Source organism: Hydractinia symbiolongicarpus, chromosome 8, assembly GCF_029227915.1.
Source record: "Hydractinia symbiolongicarpus strain clone_291-10 chromosome 8, HSymV2.1, whole genome shotgun sequence".
In the NCBI taxonomy this organism is placed as follows: domain Eukaryota; kingdom Metazoa; phylum Cnidaria; class Hydrozoa; order Anthoathecata; family Hydractiniidae; genus Hydractinia; species Hydractinia symbiolongicarpus.
Window position 1 is genome coordinate 7,448,241 of NC_079882.1, and position 22,245 is coordinate 7,470,485.

Genomic DNA, 22,245 nt, shown 5'->3' on the forward strand with positions numbered 1-22,245 from the left:
AGCGGTGCATCGTAGGGTACCATACACGAAACCTCGTGGTAGCCCTCAGGATAAAGACGCCAAAAATCTGGTCCCCACATGGGTGACCCCGTACAACCCCAATACAGTACCAGCAATGATTCTCGATTTTGAAGAGTACACTGTTTGGGTTGCGAAATATCGCCAAATCTGGTCCAAGATTGGGGAGTTGATTTCCAAGCAATTGAAAACGGAGCCCCTGAAAAAGGATCGTTATGTGAACGCTAAACTCAAATACTACAAGGACGCGATCATGACTAAATTCCATGGTATGCCAGTACCCTATGATGAGCCATGCAAAACCAGTGCCACCTTGGCCATTTCATTGGTGTATGTGCAAGGTAAAAACTACCACCCTCAGGTACACATCACGGAATGCCGGTATAAGGACTTCAAAAAGGAATGGTTGCTAAGCGAGGATTATAAAACACCATATTTCATAGGTCTTATAGACCTATAAAATGTATAAAATTAAGGCTTATACTCAGGTGGAGACTCTAGGTAGCGCTTGCATAATGCACAGACTGAAGTTTTTTAAAACGTCATTTCTTCCCTCTTCTCTACCCTTGGCACCTAACTGGGTACGCTCCTGCTCCTTGATCGCATTTACAATACGGCTAAAACGCTGCCGCATCTGATCCTTTAGTAGCATATACCTTTCCTTTTCCCTACTAATCAAGCTGTAATCGTAGTCACTAATCACACCGTTTTCCATTGCCTTTGAGATGAGATCAATAATGGAATTCAGGTTCGACTCGGCCAATAACCTTCATGTTTCTTGGATTTTAAATCTAGCCTTTTCGAAGCGTTTCTAAAACCAGCCTGTCCTATCCCAGCTGCAATCGTGAGCCCCCCCCCATTGCAATGGCCAGGGGGACTCCTAGGCCGGAGGCTATCGCTCCAATGCCAAACCCCGACGTAATCACGCTTATACCAAGCAGACCATGGTTGCAGAAGCGTACCCACGTATTATGCATTTTAAACTACTTGGCAAGCCTGTTCCTCTCCTTGATTTCACTTCGCAGATATTGCGCTATTTCCTCAATCTTTTTAAGCCTAAAGACCTGTCCTTCATCCTGCATATCGGTGCCTTGCGCAGGTGCACTCGGCAAACTCGGGTACAGGTTGCTGATATCTCTCATCTTTATTCTATGAGAATGCACATGGTTAGACCTGTAAACGAAACGTTCTTCTCATGGTGATAGACGTCTGTTAACATGAACTCTAGACGGTACGTAGAGCCCTTCAGTGGAAGGTAAACGGAAGTATCAAAACTCCAGGTTGACATACCCTCCAGGCGTTTAATTCTTTGGTGGGGAGTAAAGCCAGAATTTTCCCATCAAGTAGGCAGACGTCTTCATCCAACTGGGAGCAAACGTGTCTCAATCTATGGTAAACATCAGTCCTATAGTATGCATTGTAGTCACCCGTCACATAGTACTTTTTTGCGGGATCGTAGGGTAGGCCTAAGAGCTCTTGTAATTGTCAATGCATCACCACCGAGTAGCCGTCACTGACACGGAGTCTGCAGAGTCCATTTATCAAGACAAAAAGCTTAATCTTGTCCTCTGCTTGGCTATTCACAATGGCCGCCAAATCCTCTATTCTGTACAAACCATTCAGGATCTCGATCGGAGTAACTCATTGTTACTGCACAGGTTCAGCCATGCAGATCAAATACTTATCGATTTCAGAGCTATACGAGTGTCCTGCCCTAGGTAGTCTTCAAATATCGTATGTTTTTCGATATCGGTGATGTACAGTTGTTTCATCCTTTAATGTTAGAAAGGATGAACATGTATTCATTCAACCCCAAAGTAAAGTATAAAAGTAACAGGGGAGACCGGACACTTGGTGTAGCCAACTTGCAGCATCAGAGCTTGTACGTGTCTACAGACTCGCATATTGAGGTGGCATTCCCTGAATTCACCAAGTATGCCATCAGGATCCCTACCAACCTGCTAAATGACCCTGCCAGAATAGGTTGGACAGGGCAGGCCCTGGCCTACTGGAATATCCAGGTGAATTCTGCCACCCATTGTGCAACTACAGCATTAGGCATCTCGGCCAAGCACATGACGGGTTCCGTGCCCCTTGTCAACTCGATCTTCAAATTCCATGTCTATTACCACATTCGCCGTATATTGGCAAGAATGAAGGTCCCCGTGCCTTATGATGATGGGTTTTCTCAGTACAAAAACCCACACTCAACCTGCGGGTATGCACAGGTCTGTCGCGAATACGGCGCAGATGCTAATGCCTTGTACAAGTTTAAAGCTGCCATGTCGTCGTTGAAGAACAGTAGATGGTGGTTGCAAGTTGATGGTGATTGGGCCAAATTCATCATACCCACAAATCAGGGTTTGACATCGGAAGGTCTAACCAAGCTAAGCGAAAGTATCAGGGTTTACGTGGTCTTGTTGCTGGGGTCTCAATCAGGTGCCAAGGCATTTCTCATCCGCTCTGGTGCGGACAACTACACTGCAAGGCAGATTCTATTGCAAATTTGAGTCCATGGTACAGCGTCAGGAGAATGCAGGGCATGACATTACAGAATTCCAGAAGGTGCTTCAATATGCCCGAACTCCGGTGAATTTTGCCGTCATGCCCAGGGTGTACATGCTGCCTTTCGACATAAACTTGCACATAGAAAAAATTGTAGGGTATAACAACAACATCCTTGTAGAACCTGGCAATGTAAGGTCGATGTGAATAACAGGCCTATTGTGAGGCATACTACACCCCCCCCCCAAACATACTATCAAATCACCCCCAAAGCATACTACACTTCTCATACATACCATGCCTCATATACCTTCAAAGCATACTACACCTATTACACCTCCCATACATACTCCCGATCATACAATACAAGCTATACCTTCTATACCTCCCAAGCATGCCACGCCTCTTATACATACCCCCGAACAACCACCACAAAATTAATATGAGAATACCAAGACCGTGTTGATCGCGATAGAAGTAGGCCTAATAATCGCTTACATCTGGCTTAAAAAATAGGCCTATTTCCTCACATAGAGCACGATAAATCCGGCAGCAGCCGCGATGGCCATGTACAGATGCTTGGCCGCATATTTCACGATAGTTGACGCTACCCTCAGAAAGAAGGAGACTACGGTACCGATGACCCCTAGTAATGCAGCGCCTGCCTTGCCTGCCAGGTATTTCAGAAAGTTTCCGAGCCTTTCAAATTGCTTCTCCACAAAGCCTTTTCCACCCCTTCCCGCTGCACTCCCCCCTGTAGCACCCGCTGAGGCACTTCTTCTCGTGACGGATAGTACAATGGTGCTTATCAATAGACCAAGAGACGATACTCGCTATAGTCAGACCCTACTCACTGAAGAGGATTTTAAGCTTCTCCAGCAAGGGCATGTCATTTCCAGTGATTTTCATAAACTCGGCCTTGATATTTTCCAGATGCTTAAAAATCTCAAAAGAAAGTAGACCATGTCTACCCAGTGCAACCTTCCTATCATTCTTCAAGGTTTTAATATCCTTCTCAAGATCAGTGATATCCTGATTCCTTCGCACCCCAGCTTTCTGCTTTTTGAGTTCTTTCAGATTGCCCTCCTTTATATTAATTTCACTACCGTATTTAATAATCTTATCCTTCACTTCCTTGATATTATTCTGTAGGTTTTCAATTTCGGACCTTATTCCTACTATATTAATATCCTCCTCGTCGTCGATGCCGAAAATGAAGTATCTATATAACCCGCCACATCATATGCAAAATTTTGAACAGCCTCTATTTTTTCCATCTGAATCTCAGCCTCCTCCTTCTCCTTACCCTCTATTGTTTCCATCTGAACCATCTCACTCTCCTCATTCTCTTCGCCCTTATTCAACAAAATTACGTTAATATTCTCTATGAGGTTCTGGGCCTCTCCCCTACTACACTTGTTGGGTGTTTGATAATCATCAAAACCTATGGACTTCATACGCGTACCTCCTAGCTTACTTCTGAGCTGTCCAATAGTTGGAAAGTTACCATCTTGCAACGTTAGTACTACTTCCGGTAGGGATCTTTTCCCCGTTATAATCTTTTTAACAACAAGTTGATTTTCTTCATCCATTATCCATTCCTATCGTAATGTATAGCATTGGGCATAAGCCCCAACCCATCCCTAAGATTCGTGTAGAGACTACCAACCTTTGATTTAAAAAGTATAATCTCGGCCGACTCCGTACTCAACCCCAGCCGCCTGCGTATATCCGACCGTTGTTGTCCTGATGTTGATTTACCCGATGTTCCAGGGAGTTGTTGCGTCGATGGCGTATCATCTTTATCATCCCTCCCACCCTTATCAACATCATCTTAATACTACGTAAATACCGGATTATCAGCCATTTTATTAGAAAATTTCCCTATATAATAAAATGAATGCATTCGGAACAAATCTGGATCCATACGCAGAGACGAAACAGGTTTTCGGTATCAAAGGCAGGAAGCAAAGGGTTCAGATTAGCTATATACCCTCAACAATCAACCAGAATGAGAACATCTCTGTTGACGTGCCAAACATGCGCCAGAATGATGTCATTTTTCCAGGCAGTCTAAAGCTCTTATTAGACCTAACGTTGACAGGGACCAATACAAAGCGTACCATTGTCAGCAACATAGGCAAAAGCCTGGTAAAAAATCTACGCATAACTTTGAATGGTAAAGAGGTATAGAATATTAGCGACTACAGCACCCTGGCAGTGTACTGGGACTTGTGGTTACCCAAGTTAGACCGTGACAACAATCTAATTTTGGACGGCATCAACCCCAATGACAGGACCATCAGAGCCCTGCAAGTCAAAGCTAGAGACCACGTTGGGACGGATGAGGAGAAGGCCATTGTTGCTGCTTATGGCAAAACCTTTTGCATACCCTTAGGAGAAATGTTTGAGTTGACGAGGGGATTTACCCTTGTATCTGGCAGGACTCCTTGACAGGTTGCAATTTGCCATAAATTTCGCAGCTCATGCCGACGTCATCAAGGATGGAGGTACGGCAGCATCGGGAAGCACGACGGCAAAAGTTGCTAATGGTGCCTAAACAATACCAACACTAAGCTGGAGTTTGAAAAGATCACTCACGAAAGCCTCGCGAGTGCCATGATGTCCCGGTATAGCCGTCTCGCTTTACCCTATGAAAGAATACTCCGTAACTAGGTTGTCAGCATGAAGAAAAGTGACACGTCATATAACCTCCAACTTGACACCCCCGCGAAGAGTCTCAAAGGCGTCCTGCTACTCCTCATAGATCCCGGGAAGGTGAAGCCCTATGCCGGGATCAACGAGGTCTTTTACAACCCCAAGATTGAGAAGATTAGCGTTACTGTCGAGGGGGAGCCCAATGAACTGTACAGCCACGACATGCTCCTAAAAGACCATCTCGAGCAGATTGTCAACATTTTCGGTGCCCACGATAGCAATGTCACCATCGGGAAATTCTTTAACGAATGCTATGCCCTATTCGTTGATTTCATGGCCTCTCCCGACGATATTCTACATGGCTCCGGAAGACCCTTACAATGCTTGAGCGGTGGCATCACCCTCTACATGAGCAAGAAAGCCTATGGAACCAAGGATTTCATATGCTATGTGTACCTCCTGCAGAATGCCCAGTTCATTATCTTAGATGGCAGGCTCCATAATGTGTAGTATTGAAATAAAGATGGCAACGATCGCTGTTATCATCGCCGGGGCTGCGATAAATACCTTTAGTGGGACCAATTTTCTATTTAGCAAGCTCTCGGGGCACGGACGGACTAAGCTATGGAAAACACGGACACGGACACGGACACGGACTAAGCTATGGAAAAGCTTAATGCAGCCCAAACCCAGTGTATACGGGACCGGCAAGCCAAGCTTGACTGGTTCACCAGGCAAAGGGAGATGCAGTTCAAGGCTGGCAAGAGTCTGAGAAAGTTTGACAACGACATGTATAAATTCTATATTGCCTCGGACAAGAAGGCACCGCAATTGAAATATTTTACACCCAAAGGAGCAACAAGATGGGGAATTGACGTTCAATGTTGGTCCAAGACGTATAGACTACCCTCATTTTACTGTTACAACACCAAAAGAAATGCATCAGTTTGACCTGTTGTACATGCCCCATGATCGGTTGTGTGGCAATACGTACAAGTAGATCTTGACAGGTATTGATGTGGCTTCACGTTACAAGGTGGCAAGGCCCTGCGTACTAAAAAGGCTAGCGAAGTCGCGGATATGTTGAAGAACATTTATAAAGCAAGGAAGGGGGTTGAGATCAAACGGGCCACCACAAAATAACACCATACGTTTTGTTTTGATCAAAAGAGACGCGCAACAGATGCTTTCTAGAATAGGAAAATGTATAGGTTGGATCGTATTGTAGCGGGTAGCTGTGTTTTATACTACCTGAAAGATGTACCTGAAAGGAGCTTAGTCTCAGAGGAACTCATGCAGGTACCGGAGGACGTTCAGGTACCTCCGGAGTACGTGAAGGATTGATAGACACCCTCAATTAGCATACCCAATCGGGGGCATCTCGGAGATGCCCCATGGACACGGAACATTGAAGGTATCATACCAATTTTAGTCTTCATTTAGGGTTGGTTTGAAATCAGTATATGATGTGAGGATAATTATATTACCCACAAGAGTAGTATAATTAGCGTCTGTCCACCCTTGGAGACCACCTATTCCGCGAGTTCCAAGAGACGTTCATGCGTATAGCTCTCACCAAGCCTAAAATGTCTGACCCTCTCTGGTTTGACTTCAATGCATCCACGTTCTCGAAGCCAATTGTAATGGACGATAGCATTTGGTGTCTCTGACAGTACCACAACCCCACCCTTGGGGTAGTCAACAAGCTTATTCCGAATCTGCGCTACGTACCCCTGTTGACCGCAAATGGAAAGGTATTGGAAAGGATCATCGTTATTCTTCTGGATAATGACCATGCTATTATCCTTTCCAGGATCTTCGAGGTGGGGCACGGCACGTTGCTGTAGCTCTTCAATTTCATCTCCCAACGCTTCGGCGGAAACAAATATGTTATGCTCCTTTTTTCATCTATGCGGTATGCGGTCGCCGGTGATCCCCAGCACACCCTCTATTTTTGCCCTTGATATTGTCATATGGCGATCAAGACCATACTGCCTAACATTTGGAATACCTAAAAACCTCCCCAAGTTAGCGCGTTTGAACAGAGGTTGATTTTGCTTGTCGTATATGATTCCTACATGTGGGGCAAGCACCATAACAAGCTTTTGAGATGACATCTTTTTTGTCATAACTTCAGGTAGATTGTTTGTATGGTCATCCGGGAATTTTTTTAAGTCCTAGGGTGTTCCAGCCTCACATACAGGCATGTATGCTTGGATTTTTTAAGCTCAGCTTTAATATCATTCCAGTCTGAGATCAAATTCGTCTCCTCACCGATTAGCCTCATATCTGAGCGTTCATTAGGATACCACAAGAAACAAGGCCTTTTTTTTGCCTCCGGAGGTTCCTGGGAAGACCGTGTAGCTCTGGGTTAACAGCCACAAGCTGTGCTTTCTATGCCTACCTGAAACGTCAAGCTCAAGTAGAGATTGTCAACGCTTGTCGAGACTTTTGTCGGCTATGACATCGTCAACCACAAACAACGTCTCCTCTCCTGCCAACAATGAGGACAATTTTTGGATCCATTCAAACAGCTCATTCCCAGGGTCTATTAGGAACACGTAATCATCCTTCCAGAGTGAGGCCCTTTCAGAATAGGTGGTATTCCACCGTATAGTAGGGAATAATATTACAATATTGTGGAAGTGATTCTTATACTCCTTTTCCGGGAGGTTCAAGACACGCTGTGTTTTCTCACAGCTTGTGGGTCCCGTGAAGATTGACGTATGCGGATCTTTAATAACGTCCATTTACTAATAGTTACTCCACTTCCTATAGTGAATTTTTTAGGGGTATAGCGCGGCACATGCCAAGCAAATCCATACACCGCCATGATTATTCGCCAAAGAACCCCGGCAGACAGGGCGTAGCTTGGTATTTTGGGTCTTATATTCGAGGGGCAGAGCAGGATATACTAATTTTCTTTGTAGACACCGCAACGCGTTGCAATATCTCCCGACAAGCAGTGCCTTTTTCGGACCCGCTTCGATGAGTTTGGCGTACTGGGGTATAATGTTGTATGTCAGCAAGGTATAGAGAAGCAGGTAATTCTCATCCTGCCTAAGCATTCTAATTTCCCTGTCAATGGCAAGGGGTCTACTTCGTAGCCAACGTCTTTGATTTCCTTGTATGTACGCCGCTGTTTCGCCTAGTCCCGCAACCTATACAGCCCTTGGTTTGACTATTACCCCTAATCTTCAACTTGTCAGGGGGAAGCAGTTTTTAAAATCCTCTACAACGTTTGCTCTCCATTTACTATTCCGATATACGTCCTATGTAATGCCTTAGTAATCTCGGCAAGTTTTGGAGACCTCCCTGTTTTCTGGTACCTGAATGGTATCTTGTGATGTATATACAACTCGAAGTTCTCCCAGGTATAACCCTCGGAAAACTGTGCCCTGATGTGATCTTGCAACATAATTATGAGCTCATGTAGGGGCTGTATAGATGTGCGGCGCTTGCGATCCCTTGACAGTTTCTTTTTATCAAGGCAGGAAATGCATGTACTCGTTGGTTGTCCGTCTCGTTTGATTTTGAACTGGTTCAAGGTGCAGGCCGGGCGAGTCGTAAAATGGCCGTCAAGAAAGGGTGGTTGCCGGCAAGTATCGTGCCGAAGCCAAAATATGTCGGCGTGGCCACCTTAATCAACTGTTCCTTCCCACAAAGAAAGTCTTGCATCAGGGTACTCGGGTAGAGCATGTTTGCATCATACCCTAGAATGGTCTTGCACTTGTGAGGTTCTTTGTACACGTGAGATCTGATGCATGTACTCGTTGGTTGTCCGTCTCGTTTGATTATGAACTGGTTCCAGGTAAGAAATCTTGAGCATTTTGAACAACTCTTGGTTCCTTCCATAACTCGTTTTTGTCCTTAGGGACAAACACAAGTTTTACCGGACACTTATTTTGGCTTCGGCACGATACTTGCCGGCAACCACCGTTTCTTGACGGCCATTTCACGACTCGTCCGGCCTGCAGCGAAGTACGCCACCATCTTGAGAACGTTGTTAAAGTCCATTTTTGTAGATGGCCTTCTTATACCCAAAAATGTTTTACCTGCCATGGCACAGGCAAAGGTGAAACCAAGGTCTACCACTGTCTCATAGAGCATGTCCAAAATCTCCTTTTCCTTCGGTGTTACGTTGCTTGTAGTCATTTACTATTACTGCATTTTGAAAATATCGATATTTGGCTGGGTTTTGCCCTGCTTAGGCTCCTGTGCGGGGTTTTGAGATTCATTCTTACCCTTACCAACAAATTTACACCAAACCCCGACAACTATTGCCAATATGGCCAAAGTCCCTACTCCATATATGTAGACATCCGTTGACTATACGGGACTGGCCCCGGAAGAGGTTTTAACCGCAGGCTCTACAGCACCCTCTTGTTGCTTCACTTCTTCCTTCCTCTTCTTCATCAGTGCCGCCAACTTGTGCCGCTGCACAACCCTTCCCGGATGCTTTGGTGGCTTTGTGTGACTCTCTCTTCTTGTCTCGGTTCTTCACTCATTTGTTATAAGAACTGTTATAATGACTTATAGGAAATTTCAATGCAGGTCCTCAGGGCTCTTTCTCCTTCTCCTCCGCCTCATCCTCCTTTTTGGTACTGATGTGCCGGGCTGTATGCCCAGCAATTAAAATAGGCGCAGGACAATTGCCGAATGTATAGTAAGGTCATTTTTGATATCATTTTTCATGGCCTCAACGCTATCCAAATTTACAAAATTGTAGGGAGTAAGCGCCCTTGACGTCTTCTCCCCTTTCTCTTGAAGCTCACATTGTGCATACTCGACATGTACCTTTTTTACCGCCTCATCGAGGGCCTTGTCGATAAATCCCTCGGTACATTTTTTGGTAATAAATGTTCCTTGCCTTTGCGTAGGGCCTCCTTTAGGGCTTGGTGTCTATCGGTTGGTTTCTCAACATGTTCAAAATTTTCTGCGGCTGTGTCGAATACTCGTGCAAGCTCTGACATTCTCTTTATTAGATGTTGAAATTTTAGATAGAATAGTAGTATTATTACATAGGGCAGAATTACCACAATATACAAACATGCTTCCTCCTTTATATCCCTCGTAAACGTAGTATGTGCGTGCCTCGCCAAATCATTTTACCATAAAACGAGTTGCCTTTCAACTTTGCCGTATACCCCGCAATACGCCCAATGTCAAGGTACCATTTTAGCATAAGTACATAGTAGGATTTTTGCAGCTCTTATCAACCCCAAAAGCTTAAGTGCTCCAGGAACACGCTTGCGACCCGTAGTTTTTAAGTATCCGTGCATATGCTCGGGGATTTGATCATGAGGTATCTCCCTGACAACAAACAGGGAGCCATTTTGTCAAATTTGTCACACAGATCCTTGGGTACCTCGATATCAACCTGGGCAAACCCAAACAACGACCAATCCACCACCCCTCGCGCTAGTATTTTTAAGTTATGTGCCGATGTCGGCTTGGCCACCTTAATCAACTGTTTCTTCCCACAAGGAAAATTCTTGCATCAGGGTACTCTGGTAGAGCATGTTTGCATCATACCTTAGAATGGTCTTGCACTTGTGAGGTTCTTTGTACACGTGAGATCTGATACCCGTTGCGTCTCGTTCGTGGTATATACAGAATACAATCGCGGGACCACCCACCATCCCCGTCCGCAAAAGGTCGTAGGCCTCATTACTCGAACATTTTCACATGTTTTCCGTACCTCCTTGCAGGCCATAAGTCTTGTTATAACAAGAGTCCTTACACCTATGCCTGCATGGGTCTCCCGGAGCGTATAGCTTTAACTTTGGATTCAGCCGTCGAGACTTGTTCAATGCCTAGCACATCAACACGCCTGGAATACTGACCGCGTTCTTCAAAATATCTATCTCGTCATCGTAATACTGCAACCTTGTCTAGTCCACGGCTTCAACGAACAGTTCAACATCGGCTAGGTTGTACTCACGCAACCAGTCCATTATGGTGACGCAGCCTCGCCTGTAAAACTCGGCGCAGAATGTCTCGTACTCTTCGCGAGATAGTGTGTTTTTCCCACTTAGCCAGCTATAAAAGTCCTCGTGAGCCACAGATACAGCATGGTTCAATTACTCGTGGCTTGTCAACCATTCATACGGAAACACGAGCTTTTCAAGCTTACATTTCAACGCACCAACATTCACAGCTTAGACAAGAAGCAAGGAAATTTTTGATATCTAGAAATTTAAACATGGAGGTGGTGAGGAACATGTATGCCGTTATATTTTTTTTGCCACCACAATCTTATCGCCTTGCGCAATCTCCTCGACAAAATACCGCTTGATCAGGTTGATGTCGTACTTGCCAGAATTTAACCCTTTAACGGCTACTTGATTTACCCTCTCGTTCCACAACTCCTGGTTCTTTTTGGAGAGCATGTCAAAGTTGTCGGGCTTCGGGTACATTCTCTAAACCTCTTTCACAATAAGGGCCTGCCTCTTTTCCAGCCCCTTCACAAACTGTTTAACCAAATGGGGAACCTCGTGCTCGATGAACGTCGGTACCCCATTTAAACTATCGGCAATGCCAACGCTTATCGGAACATGTCTTGAAAGATACGTCAGATCAGAGGTTTGCCGGTAATTTAACGGTGATATGAGGGCTTCAAAATCAAATACAATGTAATGATGATATGGTCTAAATTCCTTCTGAAATTACCCCTTGATTTAAGGTGGTTTCTCAGATTCCCAAGCTATGATGAGGATTAGCCCTGTTCCCGTATCATCCTTTCCTTAGACCGGGTTGCAGTGTAACGAGTCTTGTCCGCTTTGGTTCTCTCGGACAGACAGGGACATCCGTGCCACGTACAACCATTGTACTCATAAACAGTCTTTGAAATAGGTTCATAGCCATCAACCTTTCACTCCTTTTTGCCATCATTGATAACACGTTCACCACCATGACCACATAGGGCATGATGAATATGTCTTCCGGTTTGCTTTGACATGTATTCTATCCATTTTGATGCATCATAGCTATATTCCTCATCGTAAAAGACCTTCTCGGCCCTGCTCGGCATACGTTTGACCTTCCCCTCTTTGCAGATAATCGTCGTCCTAACACCCTTGCATTCGTTTATCTTATGCCGCGTGAGGTGGTTACTCTTGGTAAACAGTTGTCTGCATACCTCACACTCCCATTTCTGTTGGGCAAGCACGTCTAAATCCTTGATATAGAAACAGTGCCCGTCCAGCATGCCAAGATTGATGCTATCTAAACTATTTTTGTATTGCTTTTGACCATAGACGAGTCGCCATGGTGCCCTCTCGGAGTTTGTCTTGGGTTCAAAGACTCTGATGTTGACCTTGAATTGTTTAGCCTCGAGCTAAGGTGAGAGCTGGCCTTGTTAGAAACTCTGTCCCTCGTTTTACATTAATCCTATCCCTTACAGCTAAGCATTTCCAAAACCATAGGTTGTCCGTTTTGGTTGAGAAAAAGAAGGTGCATGTACGCCATCCATGGCGTAGATGCACCTTCTTTTTCGCAACCAATCTGGGAGAGGGCCGCATCCTAAGAGGGGTTCACGCGTACTTTTCCCTCACATGCCCCTGGGGTCTTGGTGGTTCTAGTGGGTGGTAAATAAGCCCTGGTCCAGAACTCGTGATCCTCCAGATCGAGACGCTTCATCTCGCATTCTTCTACGAACGCTTCAATTTCCGCCATACTTGGCAGCGACATGGAGCTCTTAGTTTTGTGGTAATCAGACACATCGCCCCCACCCTTGTAAATATACAAGCTATACACAACCTTAACGCGCATTTCTATATGTGACGTAATTTTTTGCACAATCGCGTCCTTCAGGGATTGATTCAAATGCTTGTTGAACCTCCATGTTTTGACCCTATTTCCATCCTCCAACAGCTGGATATCGTTCTCGAAGCCTTGATATTTAATATCCTTCCTTGCCTCCTGTTCAGTCTCATCGTGAAGCGTTGCACCTCCCAAAATTTGTTCCTTTGCCCACTTGTAATAGAATGCAACGGTATCCCACACACTCTGTAGTCGATCGGCAAGGGCGTCACGGGTTGCTGCCACTTGTGCCAACACGGTGCTATATAGTTAACTGATGGCATTCCTGAACCAACTCATCTTTGTTATCTACATAGTTTTTTGAAATATGGTGCTCTGGGAATTTCATGCATATCAATAGATTTTTGTGTAATGAGGGGTGACAAAAAGTTGTGACGTCACAAGCAGAATTCTGTACGATATTCTTTATGAGAGTTTGACTGTGGTTTTTGGAAAATCCTGGTTGTCAAATGACGTAATTATTAACGTTAATAACATCAAAGATGGCGCATTATAAAACAATCTTCATTATGCTAAACTTTCGATAGTATATAAGTATTGTTCATTGGATAATAAAACAATTTGTTGCACAGTTAGGATTCTTATTGGCTTAAAACTCATTTTAGCCTCTTTCTCAGAAAAAAATCTGGCAAAAAGAGGATTTAGGCTTTAGCCTGGATAAGTTTCGGACGTCCAGCCTAGCTGCCCTGTCTCTATCTATCTCTCTATCTCTCTATCTCATCTACCTATCTATCTGCTCAGGCGATTTTAAAGATTCCACCATTCCGACTCACTAGTCTCGGTAGTAAAAACGGCGACAAAAAAGGAGCCTATTTTAAAGTTCTGCGAACTAAAGTCGTAGTACAATTGTATAATTATCATAATAACTATATCCTTAAGGGAAGTGAACGTTACGTAATATTTGCTTAGAGCACAGTATTTTTATGCATAAGAAATGATACAGATGATTAGTATGCATTCTTCAGATTGTTTAAATAGAAAATATTTGTGTCGTGTCATGCTTACACAACATGGTAGGGAAGCTGCACCATATACTATGTGTGTCTCGATAACGAAACCTTTTTTGGGTAGGGGTTTAGTTAAATCTCCAACTATCTAGGTGTTTTGACAAAACAAAATAAGAAAAACTAAAACTTTAAACACATCTAACTAAAAAAAGTAGCAGTTTATACTATTTTAACATTCCTTGAAGTGTCCGCATCCAATGTATTGATAAAAAATTCTGGAAACATGTGAAACGACTCCCCGGTTTTTTGCCTTTTTGATATGATATGAGAAAAGATTTTTCGCCGTCATCCTCTCATATCAAGAAGGCAAAAAAACCTCCGGGACGCCGAATTGGAAAACGTCCGAGCTCGTCTCTTCCGGGGACTTCTGATTTTTCTTACGATGTACAATAGGGCCGCGGGACCCACGCGAGAGTGAGTCAAAATACGAAACCGAAAGTGTCTAGTTCATCATTTTTTTTGCGGTATAATGATAGGAATATATGCTGATTTCATCACATTTCAATTCATTAAATAGGTAATTTATCCATTTTCAGCTTTAGTGTAACTATGTTTTTTTAAAGAAGCTAAAGCATTAAATTTATAACTTTGCAATTTAAAAGGCAACTATGGCTGAAGAAGTTATAAATCCTGTTTCTGTTGATATAGAAGTACAAACTGAAGATATTGAAGTAAAATGGAAAGGTGATGTAGAAGTTTCCAGTGACTCAGATTCCGACAAAACGTTTGGTGCACCACATGGCAGCAATAACATGGCATCACAGTTTTCTCGGAAACTTGGAGATGACACGGAAACTGATATTTCAAGCAGCTGCACATTATCTAGCACATGTGGCAGCACCAGACGAAGTAGTCTGTTATCTGATTCAGACTTTGAAATACCTTTTCAAATTTTATTTCGATCAGCATCTTCAACAAATGAAGGTACACAAATAACTACTCCTGTCAGATTTTCTACATCTCCTGTCTTGGAAGGATTGGACCTGTTATTACAAAGATTAGAAAGGTTTGTTTCACATATATACTGTTTTTAAGGGCCTTCGAAAATTTTTTTTGGGCTCCGTTAGCGGGATATTGCCGCTAAGGGGGAAAGGGGGTCTAAAGTTTGAAAAAAAAATCCGCTAAGGATTGAGAAATTTCAAAAATTTGTTTGTGGCCTGAAAATTCTTAGTCGTTCGTGAGCATAATTCCTCTTGTCATCAATTCTGTTAACTTTTATCTATAAAACACGCCCCTGAGCCTGCCAAGATTTATCCGAATGTGTGTATTTCACAGACGGAAATCCGCTAAAAGAGGGGGGGAGGGGGTCCGAATCTTAGCGGCGATATCCCGCTAACGGGGCCCGAAAAAAATTTTCGAAGGCCCCTTACCAGCTGTGTTAGTTCTTACAAATTTGATAAGGGTGTTATTTACAAAAGATTTAGCAAGCAATGTCTGATGAGACAAAAAATATGTATAGCATATATCGTCCTAATTCCGGAATTATCTAAAACTAAACAGCTCTACTGACGATCTGGCAACTCCGCTCGCCACATAACTTCATGGTTCTGACTACAAGCCATCCCTAGAAGCCAGTAAACCACGTGGGCGTTGCACTGAGTCAAACGAAAAAATAACGACTAAAAGAACCTATTTCCGTGATTTACGTCTTAATTTCATGATGTGTTTTTTCTGGTGTGAGATGTGAGAAGTCCATTTCATAATTAAAATGGTTGCAATACTTGGCGACTTGTCTCAGATGGAGCTAGTAGCTGTACCTTTTTTTGATGCCTAAAAAACAGACGTGACATTAGGAAAACTTCGTAAAAGAAACTACCAGATGGGATCTGTGGAGGAGATCACACAAAGTAATAAAACAAATTTCTTAAAAATATTCTCCAGCCTGCCCAGTTTCATAATGATATAGGTTTGTTTGGTATTTAATGAATGATTACAAAGATAACAATAGATTTATATGTCATACCCCGATAGCACAAATTTTTTTTCTCACCTGTGATCTACCCCAGCGATGTTCAGTTCTGTAAAGTACACAAGTTTCGGTGCCGGTAAAAATGGTAATATGGTACATCATAAACGTAGGGCTCAGGGTGAGAATCAAAAATTTGAAATTATGTGGAGCCTAAAATATTCATCTGGTACAATAATCAAACAAACTAGTGTTTTTTATCATAATTAAAAACTATACAAAAGAACTGGAACTAGAATAAATAATTATACTTCTAAATTTGTTAGAACTTACTTAGTTACAGAAAAGGCGCATTCACTAAAATAAATTCCTCCCAAATAATTTTTTCTCTTTACAAATATACAGTTAAAACCATGTAACTCAAACCTTGAAAAGTTAAACGAAAATGAGATTATAGTTCAAGTTAAGCCAATTTTTTCAAAAGGTGGGGCAACAGTTGGTGCAATCTTGACGATAAAAAAGGCATGCAAGTCCCTTGTAAATTAAATTTTCCTTGACAGTCAACATCATCTATCTATATTACATCAGGAGTAATAAAACTAAAAAAAATATCGCAGATCACAAGTCAAAACTTTAAAATGTTCCAAATTATGACATGATGACATTGCAAATAATTTTAGCCATTTCCAGTTTCATAATGCAGCAACATCGAAAGAGGACTTTTAGGCTAAAGATCAACAAGTTCCCCTTGACTTTTTTAATAAGCCCGTTGACATCAACCTCAGTGTTAAGATTAAATTTAGAAAACCTGCATTCTGAAAAACATTTTTTTAAAGTGGAAACAAGTGGAACAAAATATATACTTAAAAAAGAGTTAAGTTTAAATCCTATAAAAATGTATATGTTTACCAGAAATCAAATGTGAGAATGTATTATACAGACTTGAGGACGAGATCAAATTGCCACTTTAAACGAAACAAAAGATCGGTGAAACAAAAAGTACTAAATACTTATCAAACACCCTCAAACGATGGTTTTGCAAGTATCATATGGGTGTGAAAAGTATTTCTGATAAATTGGCAATTGTTTTTTAATTTATTTTCTCATATCATTATGTGCCTGTGTGTAATTTTGGAAATGAAATCCCAACCTTGTCCCAGGGTCTTTTTGGTCTATTGTAAATGTTTTTACTGCAAAAATATTCTCAAACTTCTGGAAATCATTTGTTTTGTTAAAAGAAAAGTTTATCAACGTTGGAAGTTTTGGTTTGTTTAAAGGAATGAAAAAATTGCACCCTGAGTTCAATTAACCTCCTGGCACAAGCACAAAGATTTTATGGTACTGTTAAATCAAACTCTGTGTATCAGAAGTTGTCGATGTTGACAGTTTATATCAAAGTATGACAATATTTAGGTTGCATACATAAGCTTCTTAATATTTAACGATATACATAAATGTCTTGATGTGTGTATGGTTGCTTTTGATTCTTTTTGATGAAATATGGTGAGGTGAAAGCTTCTTACAACAGCTTTTAAACAGTTGCAATTTTTTTGGTTGTTGTTGGCAGGCAGGAAACAAACAAAAAATAAGATGCTGCATGATGTCTATTAAGTATTGTCAAAATATCAAAAGAAAAAGTTAGGAATAGCAGCCATTTTCTAATAATGTCAAAAAATATCAACTTATTGCTGGTTTTGTAGTTGCGTATAATTGTAATTCGTTTTTGAAAATACGTTCATTTGTGTGGGAACTAAATGTAACAACCAGAAATAGCTAAACCCTTACGTCAATTGTTTTTTTTAGTGAACGATTTTCAGAACTAAGAAGTATCCAGCTCGATGAAAGACCAGTGACAGGAAGAAATTCAAGAGAAAATCTAGAAACATTCTTTCGAAGAGCTATCCATGGACTTACTGAGGAAGAACGGCAACAACAAGAAGAATTCAATCGACCAGAACATGTTGCAAATGATGTTAACAATTTACAGGAACAAAGTATTGTTCAATCCACTCTTCAGACAGGGTTTAGAGCTCAATTAGAACAAGCCTTATCTTCAAGAATTCAACAACAAACGCGACAAGTTGAGAGGCGCAGAGGATCAGTACGACACCCAAGTGTGGGGGGATTGGCGTTCCGGTCACAACTTGAAAGAATGTATGGTGAACGTGCACCTCAGCCTCAACCAGCATCTCGAAATAATTCATTCCGCAGGTATGTATCAATATAAAATTGTTTGACATTGGAAATTATTTTTTCCTGAAAAACAATTTTATTGTCAGAAAAAACCCGCGAAATTTTCACATATATGCGTAATTAATTTTAGCGTGTAACGAAAAGTAGTTTATTTATAGGGAATTAGTTTTTGCAAATGATCAAAAAAGTGTGTCAATATCTTTTATAAAACGGAGATTTAAAAGGCTGCAAAATTGAATTTCATAACAGCATTAAAAATTTGGAATTTCGCGCTTGACATACGCCCAATTTACATCACGATTTAATAAAAACAAAGACTTCTCAAAAAACGGGACATTTTCTTTGCGCGAAAGTTTCTGGTAATAAAGTTGGCGAATAATTAGATTCATAGTTTTAATGTCTTATTTAAACTAAACCATTACAGCATAGATAGCAGGGACTATTTTTAAGTACAGATTTATCATACTTCATAAAACCATTCATATGGTGAATAGTATACAATTTCTTAATTTTACTTGGGACGATTTGTACGCGTTTTTTTACTAAAAAATCTCAACTAAATCCTTTAAATCTATATTAGGCAACCAAGACAAAGCGTACAGAATATTTCTCCACAGAATGGAACACCATCACAAAATACCACCTCTAGTATTCCCACACCACCACCATTAACAGCTATACCTGAGTCACCTCAAACTACCAATCTTCAAATTACAATCGAAACTGGACTTCAGTTGCTCACCGAAAGTATAACTGAGGATTTAACAAGACTGCAAAGTTTGCAAGTTGTCAGCAACATGCTAAGATCAGATTTTCCTGATCAACTTGAATCTATTGTACGAGTAAGTATGTTATGTTGATCAATTTTCGCGAATTTCGCGAATTTTACCCATGCTCGTTAAATATTGTCTGCACAAAAATTTCCGGAAAGGTCAGTTCGCGGAAATAAAGATTCGCTAAATTACTAGAAATGACTTATTTGATAAAATTAATTAAAATATTTTGAAAAACAAAGTGTTTTTCGTGTATTCTTTTCTCGAAAATTTTTTATTTTTGTAGTTGATAAGATAATGGTAAGCCTCTATATTATGAGCAAGCTTAATGAAAGACTATCGTTTCTGAAGAAATGGGTCTAAAATTGCGAAAAAAATGAGTAGATTCTCAAAAATAATTCTTCATAAAAAAAACTTTAAAATGGTTCGTTCGCGAAAAATAATCGAAATATCGCAACATAACTATTTCGCAAAATTAATGTTGGCAAAATTGCATTTTTTACACCTCGCGAATAAAAACCTATATTCAAGGATTTTGACAAAATATTTTCTGAGAAATTTTTTTTTTGCCTTTAAGAAAATTGCATCCATAAAATATTTCAGACGCTAAAATTTCCGGACAAGATTTTTTCCGGAATTAAAACCGTCCGAAAATTGTGTTAACGTGTGAACGGCTTTCTTTAGTCCTTCATTAAAATTTGCTTTAATGTTTGTCACAGCCTAATTGAAGCACTTAGGACTTCTTTGTCACCTATGACAAAAATATATGTTGTTAATATACGCAATAATTACTCCTTATACCTTATATTCAAGTTAAATCAAACGTACAAAAAAGCTCTTTTAATTTTAGTCTCGCGTGCAAGACGCAGGCAATGGAGCTTCTGTTCAAGCATTCATTCGTTCCTTGCCACGACGAACAGGTCCAATACCAAGGAATCAGCCTCGAAACGTACAACTAGAAGCATCTATGAATGAAAATACTGCTTCAGAATTACACAGTCTGAGACACCAGTTAGATGAGATGAAGCGTATGATGGCGATGAGTATGGAGATACAGCTTGATACTCAGCGTGCGATTCGACAGGAGGTGGCAGCTGTGTGTTCTGCTTTCATAAAGGACATGTTATCACAGACACAAGGTATCTTCATAGTTCCCCTTTAGTGTAAGCTAGCTTACCCAAATTTCTACAATACCTTACCGACCCAAACAAAGTTGGTTTTATGTGATAAAATAACATCGGACATGTGGAATATTTGGGCCGACAAAAAAATTAGCTGATAAAAATTTTGGCGGATTTTGTTTAGTTGGATATAAGTTACTGGAAAAACATTTTTATGCTTTTTTTTCCATTCTTTGAGAGTCTGAAAAGAGGAGAGTTTAAAATGTTTTTCAAATAGCCTTTTAAAATCACTTAATTCTACAAATCTGTATTTTTTGTTACAGGGCGAAGCACAGTTGAAGCGGGAATGCAACAACCGACACTTTTTTATCCACCGAGATCAACAACCGTCACCTCTGGTCAGTGTGTCATCTGCATCGATAATAGTGTTGACACAGTCCTCTACCAATGCGGACATATGTGTGTTTGTCAGCAATGTGGTTTGCAATTAAAAATAGATGGACACAATTGTCCAATGTGTCGAGCACCGATACGCGATGTGATTAGAACATATCAAACACAGTAAATATATCAGGGTGCGAGTTATATTTACACAACACAATAGACATGTGTATATATAATTATTTTCTCAAACTAATTTATAACGCAAAATTGTAATTACTGTAAAATGGGAATCTTTTTTTAAAAACCAGTTACAGGATTGAGTTGATTTTTGATGAAGCCAAATTAAATCGACGAAATTTTCGTATACACTTTCTAACAAGACATGTTTCGTCTTGAACGTCAAGACATCTTCAGTTAATTTAAAAATATGTACAAGCCTATTTTATAAGCCTTTATTAAACTAAATAGCATTAAAATTTTACTATAGCAACAATTAAAAATAATTACAATATAGACTAAAAATTACTTATATAAACAAAATAATTAAAATAAATTAAGCAAAAAAACTGGGAATACAAAAGACTAAAGGAGTGGCCTGAATACATTATCCTGATATATAAAATATACTTACCTGTTTACACACAAACGGTAGTAACCAATCTCTTAACCTGTTTGTTAAGGACTGGTTTCTCCCCTCTGATGTGTAAAGCTTCTTTTACACGCAAACCATATTTAGATGAAGCGGAATCTAAAATGGAAAAACAGCTTTCATCACATCCTTTTTACACTCACCTACAGTCATTAACCTTGTTGCCAGGTGTCTTGAAGTTTCACCCACATAACTAACATTACAGTTAGCATATACAAATGTATAGACAACAAAGGATTTAAGAGCATTACTTATTTTATCCTTAATATAGAACATGGATGCCAGTTTGCAAGTGGTAAAACACAACTTAATGGATATATCATCTTTACAATACCTTTTTACAAGACTATTAAGCTTAACTTCTGTGTTTTTGGATAAGATCCCTATCAACGGTAATTTAAAGAAACCACATATACCATTGTCAGTTTTTTCATCAGAAACAGTTCCAGATGGTTGTTTGACCTGCTCATTTAAATATTTGTTTACGATATTATCAATAAATATGACTGGATATTCATTTTTCATCAATATATTTTTCAAAGTTACTAAATTATTATGAAACTCTAATCACTATTAACTAGTGTTTTAACAAGGCCTCTTTTGTTAGTTATAGGAGTGAAACTATTAAAATTCAACATAACACCAGTAAAAGTAGGTTTTCTATTAATACTAGTTTCTGTAGTACCATAATTGGATATGTTGCGTCTAAAAATGGCAATTGCTTGTTAAGGCTGTTTCCACTTCATGAAAATTTTCCTCAGAACAGAACGGACAGAAACAGAACAGAACAGAAAATTTTCTGCTGGTAATTTCCACTTCGAAACATTGCGCACATTTCAATACAGAAAGTAAACACACTTCACAATTCTCACGAAATAAAATAATCTGATTGGCTAAAAAATATTCTACCTGTCGTTTCCGTACACAACGCAAAGAAAAAGTTGAACTCGATTTTACTTTGTTCGGAACGGAACAAAAAAATTTTCCGTTCCCGTGATGTAAACATTTTAAGTACGGATGCTTAGAAGCTTTTTTCGTTTCTTTCCGTTCCGTTCCGCGGAAAATTTTCTTGAAGTGAAAAACAGCCTTAACAAGCAATTGCCATTTTTAGACGCAACATATCCAATTATGGTACTACAGAAACTAGTATTTATAGAAAACCTACTTTTACTGGTGTAAACTTAACACTATCATGTTGTTCGTTTAG

The 22,245-nt window shown here is 40.5% G+C and overlaps 1 protein-coding gene across 1 annotated transcript; it reads left to right on the forward strand.

Moving 5' to 3' along the window:
• The first annotated feature begins 14,537 nt into the window (after positions 1-14,537).
• Positions 14,538-20,705, forward strand: LOC130654049 (E3 ubiquitin-protein ligase LRSAM1-like). The gene is made up of 5 exons (XM_057456565.1): positions 14,538-15,018; positions 17,722-18,129; positions 18,692-18,953; positions 19,735-20,023; positions 20,329-20,705. The coding sequence occupies exons 1-5, from the start codon at positions 14,621-14,623 to the stop codon at positions 20,568-20,570; spliced, it is 1,599 nt and encodes a 532-aa protein (XP_057312548.1). The 5' UTR covers positions 14,538-14,620; the 3' UTR covers positions 20,571-20,705.
• The last annotated feature ends 1,540 nt before the right edge of the window (positions 20,706-22,245 follow it).

Coding starts and splice junctions, on each gene's coding strand:
- LOC130654049 (XM_057456565.1), top strand. CDS start 14,621: ATGGCTGAAGAAGTTATAAATCCTGTTTCTGTTGATATAGAAGTACAA. Junction 15,019..17,721: donor TTATTACAAAGATTAGAAAG/GTTTGTTTCACA, acceptor TGTTTTTTTTAG/TGAACGATTTTCAGAACTAA. Junction 18,130..18,691: donor CGAAATAATTCATTCCGCAG/GTATGTATCAAT, acceptor AATCTATATTAG/GCAACCAAGACAAAGCGTAC.